Source organism: Urocitellus parryii, chromosome 8, assembly GCF_045843805.1.
Source record: "Urocitellus parryii isolate mUroPar1 chromosome 8, mUroPar1.hap1, whole genome shotgun sequence".
In the NCBI taxonomy this organism is placed as follows: domain Eukaryota; kingdom Metazoa; phylum Chordata; class Mammalia; order Rodentia; family Sciuridae; genus Urocitellus; species Urocitellus parryii.
The window spans coordinates 118,604,384-118,622,536 of NC_135538.1; the positions used below are offsets into that span (position 1 = coordinate 118,604,384).

General features: G+C 51.0%; 3 protein-coding genes across 6 annotated transcripts; 1 reads left to right on the plus strand and 2 right to left on the minus strand.

Moving 5' to 3' along the window:
* Positions 1-17: 17 nt before the first annotated feature.
* Egfl8 (EGF like domain multiple 8) lies at positions 18-3,583 on the minus strand. 2 transcript variants are annotated; one of them, XM_026415433.2, is made up of 8 exons: positions 2,636-3,583; positions 1,955-2,083; positions 1,602-1,724; positions 1,394-1,503; positions 1,185-1,280; positions 901-1,071; positions 740-819; positions 18-658 (listed from the first exon to the last, which is right to left on the minus strand). In XM_026415433.2, the coding sequence occupies exons 2-8, from the start codon at positions 2,053-2,055 to the stop codon at positions 353-355; spliced, it is 987 nt and encodes a 328-aa protein (XP_026271218.1). In that variant the 5' UTR covers positions 2,056-2,083; positions 2,636-3,583; the 3' UTR covers positions 18-352. The 2 variants fall into 2 exon arrangements, with proteins under 2 accessions (XP_026271218.1, XP_026271219.1); XM_026415434.1 differs by lacking the exon at positions 2,636-3,583 and having other exon boundaries at positions 18-241; positions 505-658; positions 1,955-2,559.
* A 57-nt stretch (positions 3,584-3,640) lies between these two features.
* Ppt2 (palmitoyl-protein thioesterase 2) lies at positions 3,641-12,695 on the minus strand. 2 transcript variants are annotated; one of them, XM_026415438.2, is made up of 10 exons: positions 12,534-12,695; positions 11,951-12,000; positions 11,432-11,622; positions 11,027-11,180; positions 10,492-10,587; positions 10,295-10,402; positions 9,625-9,708; positions 9,423-9,507; positions 4,671-4,725; positions 3,641-4,479 (listed from the first exon to the last, which is right to left on the minus strand). In XM_026415438.2, the coding sequence occupies exons 3-10, from the start codon at positions 11,612-11,614 to the stop codon at positions 4,336-4,338; spliced, it is 909 nt and encodes a 302-aa protein (XP_026271223.1). In that variant the 5' UTR covers positions 11,615-11,622; positions 11,951-12,000; positions 12,534-12,695; the 3' UTR covers positions 3,641-4,335. The 2 variants fall into 2 exon arrangements, with proteins under 2 accessions (XP_026271223.1, XP_026271222.1); XM_026415437.2 differs by lacking the exon at positions 12,534-12,695 and having other exon boundaries at positions 11,951-12,507.
* Positions 12,696-12,713: 18 nt separating this feature from the next.
* Positions 12,714-17,653, plus strand: Prrt1 (proline rich transmembrane protein 1). 2 transcript variants are annotated; one of them, XM_026415436.2, is made up of 5 exons: positions 12,714-13,125; positions 14,285-14,368; positions 15,224-15,762; positions 16,360-16,545; positions 16,688-17,653. In XM_026415436.2, the coding sequence occupies exons 2-5, from the start codon at positions 14,350-14,352 to the stop codon at positions 16,862-16,864; spliced, it is 921 nt and encodes a 306-aa protein (XP_026271221.1). In that variant the 5' UTR covers positions 12,714-13,125; positions 14,285-14,349; the 3' UTR covers positions 16,865-17,653. The 2 variants fall into 2 exon arrangements, with proteins under 2 accessions (XP_026271221.1, XP_026271220.1); XM_026415435.2 differs by lacking the exon at positions 12,714-13,125 and having other exon boundaries at positions 14,245-14,368.
* The last annotated feature ends 500 nt before the right edge of the window (positions 17,654-18,153 follow it).

The window sequence follows — 18,153 nt, forward strand, 5'->3', positions numbered from 1 at the left end:
TGTCCAGACAACCTGCCCCCAGCCGGAAGAAATGGGCAGGCTAACAGCCTGCCTTTGCCCATTCTTCAGCTCTTCAAAGTTTCCAGGCTCATAGCTCCTCTGTGGCAGTCTTATTTGCAGCTCCCAGTTGGCCAATCCCAGAGGATTAGTGGGGTCCAGTTTCTATAAATTAGGGGATTGGGTGCTCTAGAAGTTCCTTATCGATTCAGTCCTGGGCCCAGGCTGTTGTCCTCACAGGAGCCTGGTTAATGACAAGGGGATAGTGTGACACCATGGCTGAAGTCTCTGGGGACTGCCCCAGTCTGAGGGGCCCACACTGCTTCTCTCACCCAGACTGAGGCAGGGTCCCAGATTAGGAGAAAAATGGAGATATCCTGGAAGGTAGTAAAGAGTGAACTTTGAGGAGAGGTTTCTGGAATGAGGGAATTCGGAACCTGGAAGGTCTCTGGAGGAGTTCGGGCAGTTGGGATAGGGGTCTGAGTGGGGAGGGGCAAGAAGACTCACAGGTGCCCAGCCTCTCCTCCAGCAGCAGCACTTGGTCGCTGAGAGATTCGATCCTATCACCCCGGCCCCATAGCTCAGCCACTTGTTCTGGCTGTAGCTCTTCGGGTGGCATGGGCAGCACTGCCCGTACCCAAGCTCCAGCCTGTGCGGCCCACTGCAAAGGAAGAAATACCTGAGGATGTAGGCGACTGGTCACTCCTGGCCCGAGGGCTTGGCGCTAGACGCCTTCACTCACCTGCTCCAGCCCCTCCAGGCGCCCTCGCAGTTCACGAATCTCCCGCCTTAGGGCGCGCTCGTCCTGTTCGGCTTCCCGAACTAGGACAAAGAGCGAAAACTTGACTGCTACCTTGGCCCCAGCAGCTGCCTGGCGCTCTCCTGCACTTGGCCCATACTTACCCGCCACGCTCAGAATGCTGGCACTGGTTGGGGGCTCCGGGGACCCCTCTGCGCAGGCACGTCCATCGGGGCCCAGCACCAGGCCCTGCGGGCAACCACAAGTGAAGCTACCGGCGGTATTGAAACAACGGTGCGAACAGAGGGTGACACTGGTCCTACACTCATCCACGTCTAGTTATAGGAAAGAAGAGAGTGCTGAGGTGGGGGCAGGGCCTGGCGTCTGAGTGGGTGGGAAGGCCACCAATGCCCCTCCCACTCGCTGCGGGGAGGGCCAGCTGACTCACCCACGTGACAGTACTTCCCTCCCCAGCCGGGGGCGCACTCGCACTTGTCCGGCCCAATACAGACGCCTCCGTTCAAGCAAGGCTTGGCGCAAATGGCTGCATGGGGGGGGGGGGGAGTGGGGCTTCAGGTCCAAACCTATAGCTCAGCTCCCCAATATTCTGCCTCCCATCGGCAGACCTCCTGCAAGGCCTGGAAGACAGGATCTCACCTTCACAGGTGAGCGCTCCTGGATGTCTCTTCTTCCAGCCCTGGCAGCATATGGCATGGGTCTGCTGCACTTCCCGTCTCACCTCCCGCCACGCCACGCGGTAGGTGGTCCTGAAACACAGCAGCAGACTCAAACCTCAGATATGGATCTGGTAGAGATTCTTTGGGGTCACTGAGAGATCCCAGAGTCCAAGCTCCCCATCCCTCACCTGTAAGTGCTGCAGATGCGCCTTCCAGCGCACAGGGTCAAGTAGGGCATGTATACCGGTTGACTGTAGGACTCATTGTAGCGTAGCGGGACCACCAGCGTCTGCTGGGAGCAGACCCCCTGACTGCATCCGTGCCAAAGGAGGAGGTGGGAGACATTGAGCGGGTCAGGTTCATCCTAGGCCGCCAGGAGAACCATCTCCCTCAAGGAGCCACTGAGATCCTGCACCCCTGAGGTGACAGCCTCTAACCCCCTTTCTGAATTTTCAACTTTGTTTTGCCTTCTAGGAAACCCCACTCCCAGCAGAAGGCTCACATGCAGACTTTACCCAGGCCCCACCCCTTCTGTTGTCACCTCTCTTTGAGGGATACACCCTTGGCTCCCTCGCCTGATATCAATAGCAGGAGGAATGAAAGTCCACCAAAGAATGTGCACAGCTCAGCCTTGGACCCCATGATTCTCTTTGAGTCCAGACTCTGTGGGCTACAGACAAGAAGAGGTTAATGGATGACCTTCCTCTCTCTCCATCTGTGGATGCCTTCTAAGGGATTTAAGACATTCACTTTTACACACTAGCCATCAGAACTGTATACAATTGTGTGTACATATAACTGATATAATCTTTAGCATATCCGGATCCATTCAGCATCATACAGGCTCCCCCCGAGCACACTCCCTCCACTACCCCTCTGACACATCCTCTCCTGATACTCTGCTCAACCTGGAGGGACAAACACATGGTTAACCCTCCCCTCATGGTCCTCCTTAACATGCTGTCTTATAACTTAATCTTCATATTTTCAAAACCCCAATTATACACCCTCACACCTTACATACAAATCCAAGCTCCTGGAACCACCATACCATAAACATATTTCTACCCTTCCGCACCCACACCATCAAATACATTCTGGACACACACCTTTCACTCAGACAATGCCCCCCAATTCATATTCACTCTTAAGGCTCTGAGTAACTCCCCCCCTTACTCATTGACATTCCCTCCCCATCTGCCCCCCCCCCCTCCATTCCAACCTGGCTTCCTCTCTCTCCAGGGAGACTTCAGGCAGATCAGCCTCAGCAGCAGCAGCTCAGACTGGTGGGTGGGCCCTCTGGGCAGGGAAGGAGAGGAGGGGCTAGGCCAGACAGAGGCCTCCCATTCCTACCCCCTCCCACAAGCCTCCTCCTTAGTTCTAGCCTGATCAGCTCAGTGGGGTCAAGTCCTATAACTCTCACCCCCACTCTAGCATAGAGCTCCCTAGAAGAATTTTCCTAACCCTATGAGGGCCCCAAATTCTGGATTCCTAAATTAACAGAGACTCCTAGCTCTAACACCACCAATACCCTCTGACCTTTCCCTAGCCCTACTTCAACCCAAGACAGACTGCTGGAGAATTGGGGGCAGGGAGAAGGGCAGGCTGGCAAGAAACAGCAGATCAAGTCATGAGAGAAGAGGCAAGATCAGCTGAGAAAAGAAATAAAAGTAAGTTGTCAAAAGGGCAGGGGGGCAGCCCAAGGAACTAAGGGGAAAAGTGCCCCCATCTCTTGATGACATTTGTTAGGGCTTGGGGGGCACAGAGTTGAGTCAGCCACCACCCTCCATGCCAGAGCAGACAGGGCCCTATTGTGTCAGCCAAAATTCCTTCTTTCAAGGAAAAGGAGGCTCATTGTGTAGCCCCTCATCCAGCTCTGGCCTACAAAGGTCAAAAAGGGGCACAACAAATGCCCACCCTGACCCTCAGCCTCCTCGTCTAGCCTGGGGGTGGCAGGCACATTCCACCCCTAAAACTGAGGCCCAAACCACTGGAGCCTAGGGTTCAGCCCCCTAATCCTAGGCTGGGACAGGAAGAGAATTGTCTTCAGCAGGAAAGAACCCGCAGAGAATCAGGAACCCACACAGAATGGGCATTGAGAAGACGGAAACACCAAGGGGGTCCCCACCCCAGCCCAAGCATCCGGGCACCCAGGCCCCAGGCTTTCCATTCCCACCCTCCTTGAGGAGCCTAGGTCCCCTTCACCTGGAAATAAGCCAAGCCACTCTGAGGAAATGGAACTTTATTTCCATAAATACAGGGGACATACCCATACAAGGGTAGTTAAAAGAGGGGCTGGGGCCTCAAAGAAATTAGGCTCCCAGGGATTCCCCAACACTGATCCTAGGGACTGGGGGATCCCAAAACCTGAGATGGGCCTCGCAGGCCACAGATAGTCCCCAACACTGACATTTCAAGAACAGAACTGTCCCCATAGGGGAGCCTCAGAACCCCACTCATGGGTGTCCCTCTTGTGGGTAGGGAGGGCTGACAACAGGGAAGTTCAGAGGAAAAGGGAACATGGGGAGAACATAAGCTAAAAATGTCCTGAGTGGCCTGGAAGGAGACCCCTGTGGTGGGCAGGGGCTGGGTTCTCCTCCTGTACAGCCAGATACAGAGGAGCAGCAGCAGCAGCAGCAGGAGCAGCCACAAGTTAAAAACCTGGTTCTCATTTCCCAACCTCGGTCTTGGGAGAAAGGGAGAGCATGGAGCTACCCCCAAACTAGAAAACATGAGGTAGGGGGACCAGGACTTGTCATTCATGGAGGAGCAAAGGATGGGGGTTCTGGGAGCCCTGGTTGATGTGGGGGCAGTGTGAGAGCAATGAGGTGGTCATTGCCAATGCCAGAGCCTGACATCTGGTTTCCAAGGCCACCACTTGGTCTCTGGGCTGGGGAGTTCTGGAGACATCTGAGGATGTCCTCAGGAGAGCCAAGGTTCAATGCAAGTCTCATAAAGAGTGCGGTTGGAATGCCAGGCCGTGTGGACGATCCCAGACATTGGACACCTCACTATGGCCCCCCGAGCCAAGAGAGTCTTCAACCCAAAAGAATCCCGCAGATATACCTTCCAGGTAGGCCAAAGGGCGTGGAAACATGGAAGAAAGACACAAAAAGAGACAAAATTGAGTTACTGTTGGTGTCCTAGGCCCCCTCCCCATAGGGTGAACCCTTCAGCTCAGGAGTCAGTGGCAGGAAGGACTCCAGAATGAGTGGGACAGTGGATGAAGAGAGGGGGAGTAATCCCAAGGGGCTCACCAGTTGTTCCTCCATCTCCAAGACTGTCTCATTGGCATCATAGAAACCAAAGAAGCTACAAAGAGATTGAGGGTGGATATCAAAAACTGGAAATAATCAAGGTGGTCTAGGGTCCTTTAGGAACCTACAGCCTGCTGGGGAGACAATCAGCAGGAAGGACACTCAAAAAACTTAATTAGATATCACATACCTCATGCAGTAATGCCCTGAGGGTACTGCATCATTTCTGTAGAATTCTCACTAGAAATGTATAACCTAAATCTCATCATGAGGAAATATCCAACAAACCCAAACTGAAGGACATTCCACAAAACAACTGGTCAATACACTTCAAAACTGTCAATGTCATGGACAAAGACCGAGGAACAATTCCAGATTAAAAGAGACTAAAGAGACATGACAACTAAATGTAACCCCCAGGCCTGAGTTTGAACTTGTATTGATTTTTTTTTCCCCTATAAGGACAATTAGAGCCAGGTGTGGTGGCGCATACCTGCAATCTCAGCTACGTGGGAGGCTGAGACAGGAGGACTGCAAATTTGAGTTAAGCTTGAGCAACTTATCACGATCCTGTCTCAAAATTTGAGGGCCAGGGGTATAATTCAGTGGTAGAGTGCTTGTTCAGCATGTGCAAAGCCCTGGAATCAATCCACAGCACCACAAAAAGTAAAACAAAAGTGAAATTTAAAAAGGTTTGAGGATGAGGCTGGGGTTGTGGCTCAGTGGTAGAGTGCTTACCTAGCACATGTGAGGCACTAGATTCAATCCTCACCACTACATAAAACTAAATAAATAAAATAAAGATATGTGTCCATCTATATATGTAAAAATAAAAATTTTTAATTTTTTTTAAAGGTCTGAGGACAGCCAGGCATGGTGGTGAATGCCTGTAATCTCAGCCACTCAGGAAGCTGAGGAAGGAGGATTGTAAGTTTGAGGCCAACCTTAGTATGCCCTAAGCAACTCAGCAAGACCTTGTCTCTAAATAAAATATAAAAGGGCTGGGAATATGGTTCAGTGGTTAAGCACCTCTGAGTTCAATCTCCAATAACCACCCCCCTCCCCCCCAAAAAATTACATTACTGTCTCTATTAATTTTCCACTTTTGAAAACTACTGTGGTTACATAAAAGAACATCCTGCTTATAGGAAATACAGCCTGACACACTAAAATATACAGATGTAAAGAGACATCATGTCTACAGAATACTCTCAAAGGGCTCACACAAAAAATTTATATGTAAATGTTGAATATATTTAAATATTAACATATATGCATAAATATACATATATTTAAGGGGACAGAGAAAATATGTTAATGTAAACATGGTAAAATGTTAACATTTGGGAAATTTAAGTGAAGAGTATACAAGCCAGGTGCAATGGCACAGGCCTGTAATTCCAGTGACTAAAGAGATTAAGGTAGGAGGATCACAAGTCTGAGGCTAGCCTCAGTAATTTAGAAAGACCCTGTCTCAAAAGAATTTAAAAAAAAAGAAAAAAGAAATGCTTTGTACTAACTTGGCTTCCTTCCTTCCATGCTGGGAATTAAACTTGGGGCCTTCCACATGCTAAGCAACCACTCTACTACTGAGCTACATCCTGCCCACCCTTTTCCTTTTTCTTTTCTTCTTTTTTTAAATTTTGAGATAGGTCTCAATAAGTTGCCCAGATTTGCCTCAAACTTGCAATCCTCCTGACTTAATGTCTTTGGTATGTTGGATACCATGCCATTACAATGCCTGGCTTTATTTTTCTTAGGTGTAAAATTATTTCAAAATAAAATTTCTTTTAAAATAGTTTTTTTGTGTGATTCTCAGGATTAATTACACATTTTTAAATTAAAGAGTATTTAACTGTCATGGGCACTGAGTGGAACCTCACTGTGAATAACTTCACAAATGCTAATGATTTTAAGTTTGGTGGACTGTGGGATCAGAGAAGAGACCATTACTTTAGTTTTTACAGCATCAACAAAACTTCCCTGTGGTGCTCCTGGACGGGTATCCAGATAAAGGAAACAGCAAAAGCAAAGCCACAGAGACACAGCTGGGCACATGGGAAAGCTGGGCTGGAGGTCTGGGGGTCTGGCGTTATATTGTAGAAGGTGTAAGAAAGTGGTAGGGACACACACACAGGCCTGAATTTGAACCCCAGTTCTGCCACACTCTCCCCAAGTGTATGTCTCAGTATGTTACTTGTCCTCATTGTCCTATAAAGAATACCTCCTTTATCAAGAGGAAGTAAAACATTGTGATTAAAAGTCAGATAGCCGGGGCTGGGGATGTGGCTCAAGCAGTAGCACGCTCGCCTGGCATGCGTGCGGCCCGGGTTCGATCCTCCAGCACCACATACAAAGATGTTGTGTCTGCCAATAACTAACAAATAAATAAATATTAAAAAAAAAAAAAGTCAGATAGCCTGGGCTGGGGCTGGGGCTCAGTGGTAGCGCACTTGCCTGGCATGTGTGAGGCAATGGGTTCGATTCTCAGCACCACGAAAAATATATAAAGGACTATCAACAACTAAACAAAAAAAATTTTTAAAAAAAAGTCAGATAGCCTGACCTCACCACTTACTAACACTATAAATGTAGGCAAGTTATTTAATCTCTTTGCCCTGTGTTTCCTTAAATGTCAAAAGAAGATAATAATAGGATTTTTTCTTTCAAAGTACTGGGAATTGAACCCAGGGGCACTTCACCACTGAGCTTCATTCTCAGCCCATTTTTATTTTTTATTTTTAGACAGGGTCTTGCTAAGTTACTGAAGCTGGTCTCAAACTAGCACTCCTTCTGCCTCAGTCTCTCAAGTAGCTCAGATTACAGGTATGCACCACCATACCTGTTTGTTTATTTGTGTATGCGGTACTGGAGATTGAACCCAGAGGCCTTCTATCACTGAGGCATACCCCCAGCCCTTTTTATTTATTTATTTTTTTAAGAGAGAGAGAATTTTAATATTATTTTTTAGTTTTCGGCGGACACAACATCTTTGTTTGTATGTGGTGCTGAGGATCGAACCCTGGCTGCACGCATGCCAGGCGAGCGCGCTACCGCTTGAGCCACATCCCCAGCCCCTCAGCCCTTTTTATTTTGAGACTAAATTGTCAAGGTTGGCTTCAAACTTGTGATCCTCCTACCTTAGCCTCCTGAGTCACTGGGATTACAGGTATGTACTGCCTGGACTAAAATGGTAATTTTTACTACCTATTTTTTTTTTTTCTGGTGCTTGTGATCAAATCCAGGTCCTGACACATGGTAGACAAGTGCTGTATCCCTGAACTGTATCCCCAACCTATTGTTATCTATATTTTATCACATACAAAAAAAGAAAGAGAATAAAGAAGTAAGGCCTTACTTTAACCTGCAAAAACTCAACACAACTGGTCCTCACTACCTCTTTTTCTTCCTCTCATGAGCTCTTCGTGCTCTTCCTATATCAGCCTCATTACTCACACCTGCCCCAGGCCCTCTGCAGGTACTGCTTGGGTCTTCTTCCTCCTCTGTTATACAACTCCCTCTCTCACTTCCTTCTGCCTCTGCTCAAGTTGCAGCTCTTCCATTATGCCTTCTTTGAGCATTAAAACAGGCCCTAAGCATCCTCTGATGCCTCCCCTGCCTTCCTTTATTGCCACCTGATATATATATTTACATTTATTATCTAATTAAGTCTAGTCTAATTTACTTCCTCTACCCACTAGAATGTAAGCTACATAATAGCAGTGATTTCTTTTTTATTTACTGCTGCATTCCCAGAACCCAGAATAGCAGCTGGGCACATAGAATTCAATAAATATTTGTTAAGTAAGGTAACTCAGGTGACATTTCAGATCACTCATGATGACCTACAACAGAGACAATCACATAGTGCCATAGAGAGATGAGGCTGGAGGTGTTACAATAGTCTTGGTAAATAAAGTGCTGGTAGGAAATAATAAAATGGCACAGAACCACAAACATACATTGTACCAATGTTAACTTCCTGGTTGGTTGGTTGGTTGGTTTGAGATGGGGTCTTGCTGTGTTGCCCAGACTGGTCTCATACTCCTGGGCTCAGCTGATCCTCCTGCCTCAGCTTCCCAAGTGCTGGAACTACAGGCGCGTACCACCATGCCCAGCTTATTTCCTGGTTTTGATATTGTGCTTTAGTTTACCTAAGATATAACCATTGGGAAACTAGGTCAAGTGTACATAGGACCTCTCTATACCATCTTTGGGACTTGCTGTGAATCCATAATTATTTCAAAATTAAAAGTTTTTTTTACAAGAACTGGGGTTGGCTGGGGTTGTGGCTTAGCAGTAGAGCGCTTGCCTATCATGTATGAGGTGCTGGGTTCAATCTTCAGCATCACATAAAAATAAATAAATAAAGGTACTGTGTCCAATTGTGTCCAACTACAACTAAAAAAATTAAAAACATAAAAAATAAACTGGGGGTATAGCTCAGTGGTAGAGCACTTGCTTAGCAAGGGAAAAGGTCCGGGTTCAATCCTCACCACTGGGGGGAAAAATCTACAAAGGGAGGTGAGTGGTAGAGGAAGTAAATTCAGCAAGACTTAGTGGCTGACTAGACATAGGGGTTAGAATAGGACTCCCAGGTTTTACATTTGGGTAACAGAATATAGGGGTATAGGTATAGGGGGTGGCACTAACTGAACAGTGAGAAGAAAAGCCAGTTCTAGGCAGGAGATAGAGATTGGTGAAGGTTGGATGTGTCTTTAGCCAATGTTCAGCTCACACATTCCTTATTACCTGGACTGCCAGGGAGTAATGACACCATCATCAGGACCCCCAATGAGCACCAGGCGACCCACACGAAGAAAGTTTTTCCTCCATGCTGCAGAGTGGGAAGAAGAGAGAGTGAGTTAGCCACAACCTGAGTCAGGCCAGGTTGGATAGAAGGATATAGGGGATCAAAGAAGCTAAAGAGATGGGTAGGAACATGGGATCTTACCAGTGGCGTTGGGATGGTCTCTTTCTCCATTGATCAAGGCCAAGAAGCTGCTGGCATTGAGGTACAAGTCATCATGGTGAGGGTCTGGGAGTAAACAACAGTTAGGAAGACAGAGAACCAAAGAAGGGAGACAAGACCAAAGACTGGAAAACCAGTCAGGTGACTGCATTCATATTCAAGGTGGATAGCAATATAATAATTGTATACACAATAGAAAGCACTTATATCTAGCCACTACTATGAACCAGGTACTGTTCAACATACATCACAGAAAAGTCTGGCTGATCTTTGTATCTTGTACTCTCTGAGGCAAGGTGACACACATGAAATATTTTGGTGGTGGTCTCCCCCCCGCCCCCCAGTTCTGGGGATTTAACCCCAGGGCACTCTATCACTGAGCTACATCCTCATCCCATTTATTTTTTATTTTGAGACAGGGTCATGCTAGTTTTCCAGGTTGGCCTCAAATTTTGCAGTCCTCCTACTTCACTCTTGCAAGTTGCTGGGATTATAGGTATGTGCTGCCACATACCCAGCCACATCAAACATTTTTGAATAATGCCTCTTCAGATAATAAGTGCTCAGTGAACAGAAGTTACCACTATTTTTGTCATTGCTATTGGTTATGGTAATAACCATATTGGTATCCCTATTCAGTATCCCCACTCACCATGCCAGTAGTTGCAAATGGAGAATTCCTGACCCCAAGGGCTATAGCAGATTCGGTAGAGGTTAGACCGCATGGAGGTGGGAAATAGCCACTTCAAATAGTCTGTGTCTGGCAAAAGAATGGCAGTGCCAAGTGACCACAAACCTCTGTGCCTCCAAAACTTGGGGCCTTCTACGCAGCCCACAGTGCCCACTCACCTCCATACTGTCCCATCTGTGGAGATGAGAGTGAGATGAAAGAATCCACATTGTGGTCATCCATGACAGAGAGCAGTGCCCGGCACACCAGACCCCCTATAGGCAGAACACCAATAATGGGCAGGAAATGAAGGATAGCAAGGTCAACAGCTCTTGTCTTTTGCCCCACACCCCATCATCACCACCATACTGAACATAAAGGAGATCAGAGAACAGACACACCCTGGGCCAAAAGGTCATGTGTCATGTAAGTGACAGAATTATAATTAAGGCTTCCCGACTCTTAACTCCAGGATACTTTCAACTGCCCCTATTAATCATGAAATCCAAGAATCAGGGGTAATGGACAAAGTAAGGGCAGCAGTGCAGGGAGCCTCCCTCCCATCCAGGACACAGAGAGAGAAGACCCAGGTGCTGAGTTAAGTCAAAAAAGAAGGGCTCAGGCTAGGGCCTGTGGTTCAGCAATGTAGTACTGAGGACACTAAGAAGTATCCCTCAGACACTGATCAGGAGTTGGGAATGGGTAATTGCCTACCCTGGGAGTAGCAGATGAGATGTACCCCTTCAGGAGCCTTTGCCATGATGGGAACCACAGCTTCTCGGAATCCTTGTACCTGTTCCCACAAAGGCCGTAAACTCTCTCTGCCATCGAAGAGATCGAGCACTGTCACCACAGTCCCAGGATGTGTCTGTGGGAAGGGACAATACAACCACTGGGGATGGACTATGAAGCCCCCACATACCTATCCCTGGCCAAATCCACATGTCTATTGTGCTTGCTAGAACCGGGGATTCCCGTCCCCCAATTATCCCCATGCCAGGATGGCAGGAACTGGCAGGCAGGAGACGTGGGAGTGGGGGGGTGGCTTTCAGCTACCCACTTCCTCCCCAGTCAAGGCAAACTCTGCCAATGTCCTCCACTGAGTGTCCCCGGACAGACCTCATTGATGTATTCCAGCAGGTGGCGGAAGCTGTATGAGCTGTCAAAGAGCCCGTGCACCACGATGACCGGCTTGTAGGAAGCGCTGTGGGACGCGGGGACTGCAGGCAGCAGCAGCTGCAGGAATGGCAACAGGAGCAGGACCCACACCGAGGGGAACCTTTGCCCCCAGAGCCCCAGCATGCTCCCGCCTAAGAAGGTAGAATGAGGGCCCATGAGGTAGATGACAACACCCATTACCTTCGGAACAGATGCCCAGCCATCAAGCCTCCCCCTCCTGCTCCCACACCAGGTCCTTTAGCCTACTTTGAACTTACTCCAGTTCTCCCCCAACAAACACACACCCCCACCGCGTTGACGCACCAACGCTCACCAGAAGTCCCGCCCCCAACTCCGCGCTCAGGGACTCGGTCCCTAGGCCCAGGATCTTCTTTATGCAACCCCACCACCAGGCACAACCCAGCGTTCCACAGGACCCTGAACAGCAGCGTAGGCCCCCTGAAGAATGCAAACTCCCACCTGGCCTGGTCTGTAGGTCTCACTCAGCCAGATGTTTACTTCTCCCTAGTCTGGAACCCAAGGGGGAGGGAAAGCGTGAGAGAAGAAAGCGCCAGGGGGATGACGGGTGGGAGGGGGGAGGGCTGCTCGGGGTCGCGCAAAGCCGTCACGTCCGGGCTTTCCCTGGCAACCGTGCGAGCGTCCCCTGCAACAGAGGCAGGGGACCGGAGAGGCAATGGAACGTTCCAATGCGCTCTGGAAGGTGGGGAGGAAGTAGGCGGAGCAACCCATTTAGACCAGTGGGGAGAAGCAGCAGCAGCAAATGTATCCTGGGAATCGAAAGAAGGCCACTCCAGGCCCGGCTGCTCCCAGCGACCCAAGGGTTCGACTTCCCCTGCCTTGATTCGCTCGGCTTCCCAATCCACGCGTTTGGCTTCGCAGCCGAACACGAAGTTCTTGGTCCCCATGGGGCGGTGGGGGACGGACTGGGAAAAAGTATTTTGCGGTACGCTGGGTGAGTGGCCAGATGGAGTGACCGGCTGATGGCAGCCATGCGCTCCCCTAGACGCCCGCCCGCCCCCGCCGCCCCAGGTCAGCGTCTTACAACTCTTCATCCTGAAGTGCGTGTAGTACCCTTGTCTCCAGAGACGCGGAGAGTCCTCAAGGCCCCTCGAGCTAAGTGCAGCCTGGCCCAGTTTCTCCCGCCCTACTCTATCTACTTCCCTCCCAAGGAACAACCCACCCTTAAGGGGCGGAGGGCCCTGGGGCTGCGCTGACTCACGCCTGGAAGATGCTGCTGCCTGGTCGTTGAACTTGAGCGACCCCACAATCCGGCCCTCCGAACTCTGTAGGCAGTTCCCGACGCAGACCCTACCACCCAATCCAGACTTCCGAGCTCCAGGCGCCTGCACCTCTCAACCTATTAGTGACCCCAACCCGATGCCCCAAAGCCTGGGTTAGGGCCCTTATTTGTTTGAGCGTTTACTTAGTTTAAAGCGTTTCCCTTGAGAAAAGGTTCGTCAGCTGTCTGAGCTTCTCCCTATTTCACAAGGTCTCTACTGGGTCTAGATTTGTTTCTCCCAATAAAACCAATGTATGCTCAGAAGTGTGTAGAGTGAAGGACGAGGTGGGAGAAAGGTATTCGGGAGCAAGGCATTAGGGGCTCCCGCAAACACCTGAAAAACCAGAAGTACCAGGTAAGGCTATGATCTAAATCTGGGGCATGGGACTGGGGCGAGGCCTTCTTTACTGATCTCCTTGGACAGGGACCGGGAGGTACACAGCCCCAAAATGACTGCCTCAGATGGAGGCTGGGAATTTAATTAATCTTAAGGGGGGGGGGCGGGGGACACAATGATTTTTCTGGCCATGTTTCTGCAACAAGCCCAACTGGTGTAAATCTCCATAGACTGCCTTTCGTCATCCCTCCTCCCCACCCACTCGCTTCCAAGATGCAAAGAGCAAATAAAAAGAGCAATAATCGCTATGCTTTAGGTCGACCCTGGAGGTGGAGTTTCCTCCTGGCGGGTGTGTATGTGGGGGTGGGGTGTAGCTGAAGGCTAACTTGCCTTAGAACTCCAAACACACCACCAACAAGCATACATTTCCAAACCGACCTGCCAGAAATGAGCAGTTAAGTCACCCCTTCCTGCTCCCAAACCATTTCAGCTCCTTAACCCTGGAAGAAGGTAGCTATGCATCCCCCTACCCCCATCTCTCTTCCTCCAGCCAGAGGAGCTATCCTCAAATAATAGACCTGAGCCTCCCACTTTACTGTCGGGATCTCAGGTTCAGACTGTGTACCCTGGGAACTCTTCAGACCATCTCACGTCTCAGCTTTGCACAATTCTCTCTCACACAAGATTATCTCTCCTAAAGAGAAACTAGGGCCAAGGATTTGGGAAAAGATGCTGGCACCTTGCAGGGAGCTGAGGGAAACTAAGAAGACCTGCCTGGGTGAACCAGATGTAAAGGGAACTTGGCACACTGAATCCAATGAGCACCTGCTGGCTTCCTCCCACAATATAATCACTACAGCGAGCCTTGGAGGGGGAGACTCTAGAGAGTTCTTTCTCCCTCCTTCCTTCCCTAAGTCCCACCCTCCTTGCCTGGTCTTGCCTCCTGTTTCCATGACAACTCCAAGGGAGCCTAAATTGGGGGCTTGAATGCCAGGGTGAGAGGAGGAGAGAGGTGGTCCAAGAACAGAGACGAGTTGGGGGACGTCTGAGGCTCTTCCCCCTCCCTTGCCTCGGTCCCTTTAAGCTCCCCCCCCTCCGAGTTCCCTCCGCCCCACGCCACAGTCTTCATCTCTCCATCTCTGTGCTGCTGCCGCTGGCTGCGCCATCCCGGACCCAGACTCCAGCGCCAGACAGGGGCCACTGACTCCAGGGCAGGGACGCTGTCCCAGCCACACTGCAATCATGACATCGGAAAAGTCAGGTAAAAAATAAACAACAATAACAACCCCCTCCCTCCATCTTCTCCTCATCCTCCCCCTCCCTTGCCTTAACCCCCTTCCTTAGCCCTCCCTAGTGAGTGTTTCGGTTCCATTCCCCTTCTCTCCAGCTCTCTACACTCCCACCTCCTCCTCTATCTCCCACCCTTCTCTTCCTTTCCTCCTTCCAGTCTCAGCCTCTGCCTCTTGCCAACAACATGGGTAGGAGGGCAGGTTGAGAGGTTAAGGGAGGTAAAGAGAAGCTTAGCATCAGCCAGGTACTGCAGGGATAGCATCACTTGAAGTGACAGATGGAAAGTCAGTGGCTCACTGGCATAGATACATCCAGTTGGGAAATATGGAGACATGATCAAATTGGGGTTGTCAAGGGAGTCAAATTCAAAAGACTCTTCTTTATGGGCACTAAAAAATGGCCCTGAGGTTCCCAGAGAGGCCAGGGCAGAGTGGAACATGTCATCCCACATGTGTGTATACAACTACTGAAGTAAGCACATGTGAACATAGTAATGCGTGTTTACACATGTGCACACATAGGACTAGCTCAGGTAGGCCTGTCCAAAGGCAGCCATAGCTTAAAAGTAAGATTGTGTCTGTGGGTGAAAGCTGAGTGCGTATTGCTTAAAAAGAAGAGGAGGAGGGGACAGTTGTGACCTCAAAACTAGATTGAAGGGGGGGAGGCAGATGGCCTAGATACAACCCCTCTCCTGACCCCCAAATGAGAGATGACTTCTTATCACCTCCCTCCTCCTCTCCCATTACCTATCTTCATCTCTGTCTCCTTCTGATCTTATTGCTGTCTTCTCTCTCCACTTATCCTTTCCTTGGCTTACTGCCCCTAGGCCTCCCGGACTCAGTTCCACACACTTCTCCACCTCCATACAATGCTCCCCAGCCCCCTGCCGAACCTCCCGCCCCGCCCCCACAGGCAGCCCCCTCCTCGCACCATCACCATCACCACCACTACCACCAGTCTGGCACCGCCACCCTCCCGCGCTTAGGCGCAGGCGGCCTGGCCTCTTCCTCGGCCACAGCTCAACGCGGTCCCTCGTCCTCAGCCACACTACCCCGGCCCCCCCATCACGCCCCGCCTGGTCCGGCCGCCGGGGCTCCCCCACCCGGCTGCGCTACCTTGCCCCGCATGCCACCCGACCCTTACCTGCAGGAGACTCGCTTCGAGGGCCCACTTCCCCCGCCTCCGCCCGCCGCCGCTGCCCCACCCCCGCCGGCGCCTGCACCGACTGCTCAGGCTCCCGGCTTCGTGGTGCCCACGCACGCGGGGGCGGTGGGCACTTTGCCGCTGGGGGGCTACGTAGCGCCCGGCTACCCACTGCAGCTGCAGCCCTGTACTGCTTACGTGCCGGTCTATCCGGTGGGCACGGTGAGTGAGGGAGCTGACTGGGGCCTGGGAAGAGGGGGGCACAGTGGAACAGCACTTGAAATTGGGGGCACACCGGGAACCGAGGTAATAGAGAAATAGAACCAGAAAACCAGGTTGTGTTCTGGGGACACGTCCCAGAGAGAGAGAAGGGGCTAAGAAAAGGCTTGGAGGTGAAGGACCTGGGGGTCCTTTGGGGTCAGAGGTCGGGACCTGAGAGGGGGAACCTAGAGATCAAAAGGAAGTTTGAAAGAAGGAAACCCTTTGGAGGGAGGGAAAGAAATGGAACCTGGAAACCAAGGGGCATGAGGGAGGGGAGGCCAGGGAGGTGTCTGGAGGGAAGGAACAGGTCCCAAGTGAGGCCAGGACAGTGCCTGTGGTCCGTAGCTAGTGGAAGAATGCGGAGATATCCAAAATGATGCAATGAATGGAGGAGAGGAACCTAGGCGAAATTTATGGGTGTCCTACAAGGGCAGTGGTTAATCAGTTTCTTTGCAACGGATAAGAATTGTGCTATTAAAACCAACTTGCCAGAGGCGGGACGCTGGTGGGTTGTAACAAGGTCGGAGCAACATCCCTCCCCCAATTTTCCTTTTGCAGCCTTATGCAGGCGGGACCCCAGGGGGAACTGGAGTGACCTCCACTCTCCCCCCGCCGCCCCAAGGCCCAGGGCTGGCCCTGCTGGAGCCGAGGCGCCCGCCACACGACTATATGCCCATTGCAGTGCTGACCACCATCTGCTGCTTCTGGCCTACGGGCATCATCGCCATCTTCAAGGCAGTGCAGGTGTGGGGAGCCGGGGTTAGGTTTACGCCGTTATTCTTAGTTCTGGGAGTGTTGGGCCTTAAGGGAACCATCTTAAAGGAAGGCTGGGGCATGCTAGAGAACAGCGGCACCCTGACCGCCGTCCTCCACCCCTCCCCCGCAGGTGCGCACGGCCTTGGCCCGCGGAGACATGGTGTCTGCGGAGATCGCTTCACGCGAGGCTCGGAACTTCTCCTTCATCTCCCTGGCGGTGGGCATCGCAGCCATGGTGCTCTGTACTATCCTCACCGTAGTCATCATCATTGCCGCACAGCACCACGAAAACTACTGGGATCCCTAAAAACTCCCTCTGCCCAGCCCCACTCTGCGCCCCTCAACCTCCCAGACTCGTTCTGCAGTCAAGCTGCGGACCCAATAGGCGTCCCGCACACCCGCCTCTGGGGCAGCCGGACTTCCAAACATCCTAAACTCCGCCTCCACGGAATCTCTGGCCTTGCGAGCACGCTCCTAATCCAGTTCCTCAGGAACCCCTACAAAACCCACAACCCCAGGGACGCTGCTTCCCGGGATCCCTGCTACAAGTCGGGCTCCAATACCCCATCCCATCAAAGTGCAGCGCCCCCAGCCGTGCTCCCAGTGCTCCCCAGCCTGGAATCTTGTCTCCAAAGTCCCACCTCCTTTATAGGCTCCACCCCAGCTCTGGCAAAACCCCGCCTTCAGGTCGGCAGGCTCCGCCTTCTTTTCCGTCTCTACGGGGCGATTCAGTCAGGTGATTGGGTTTGTGGCTTTAGGCCTAGCCCACTGACAAACAGACTCTTCCCCTTTTTCAGGCCAGAGGGCTGCGACCCGGGATAGCCACGCCCCCACGCTCTCTCCCAATTTTTGCCAGTACAGTTTCGTTCTCCTCCACTTGATTCTCTTCATATTTTCCCCCAAATTCCAGAACTCTCCTTTAGTGATTTTTGGAATGTGATTTGGGAGATTTCTGGTTTAGGACCCTTCACCCAGAAGAAAAGCACCCATTCTCTGTAAATACTCCATTCCACTCATCTTATTCCTGGGCAGCCGGGCTGAAGGGAATCCCAGGATAAGAACCTCCCAATCCTGGGAGGACTCCGGCCCCCCTCCTTGTTCCCGTTGGCGGTCCTTGCCTTGTTCTGATCTGTGTGTGCGTGTGTGTGAACTGAAAGACGATATTAAAGAGACTTACTGGATTTATCACCCGCAATTCCAAAGACTCTGGCACCACGAAGATTTTGCCCCTTTGGTTTCCCTCTTCACGTCTCTCTATCTCTTTGGGGCGGGTGGGGGGCGGACTGACAAAGACAAGTGAGAGGAGACAGACATATATGTGGAACAGAGAATAGGTCCTTGGGTATCCACCAGGGAAGGTAACGGATGCCATTCTCTTTTCAATGGGTCTTGCTTTCCCCAAGGCCCCGTTTCCACTCCTTACTAGGCTGGGTATAGGGCTTCCGAGAGGAAAGATTTACAAGGAGACGCAGAGATCTAGCCTCAGAACTCCAAGAAGGCAGGAGTAAGGAAAGTGGCAGACCATGGTGAGGAAGTTAGTTGAGGATAGGGTAGGTAACAGGGGCAAGGAGGAGATGTTACCTGCCCATAATTGTT

Bases quoted from the DNA above. Each gene is read 5' to 3' on its own strand.
- Egfl8 (XM_026415433.2), bottom strand. From the start codon at position 2,055: ATGGGGTCCAAGGCTGAGCTGTGCACATTCTTTGGTGGACTTTCATTC. The intron at 820-900 runs GTAAGTATGGGC...TCTTTGTCCTAG, and splicing joins CAGCATTCTGAGCGTGGCGG to TTCGGGAAGCCGAACAGGAC. The intron at 659-739 runs GTGAGTGAAGGC...CTTCCTTTGCAG, and splicing joins GCCTGGAGGGGCTGGAGCAG to TGGGCCGCACAGGCTGGAGC.
- Ppt2 (XM_026415438.2), bottom strand. From the start codon at position 11,614: ATGCTGGGGCTCTGGGGGCAAAGGTTCCCCTCGGTGTGGGTCCTGCTC. The intron at 11,181-11,431 runs GTCTGTCCGGGG...CCCTTCCCACAG, and splicing joins TGCTGGAATACATCAATGAG to ACACATCCTGGGACTGTGGT. The intron at 10,588-11,026 runs GTAGGCAATTAC...TTCTGCCTATAG, and splicing joins TCTCATCTGCTACTCCCAGG to GGGGTCTGGTGTGCCGGGCA.
- Prrt1 (XM_026415436.2), top strand. The intron at 15,763-16,359 runs GTGAGTGAGGGA...TTCCTTTTGCAG, and splicing joins CGGTCTATCCGGTGGGCACG to CCTTATGCAGGCGGGACCCC. The intron at 16,546-16,687 runs GTGTGGGGAGCC...CCTCCCCCGCAG, and splicing joins CCATCTTCAAGGCAGTGCAG to GTGCGCACGGCCTTGGCCCG.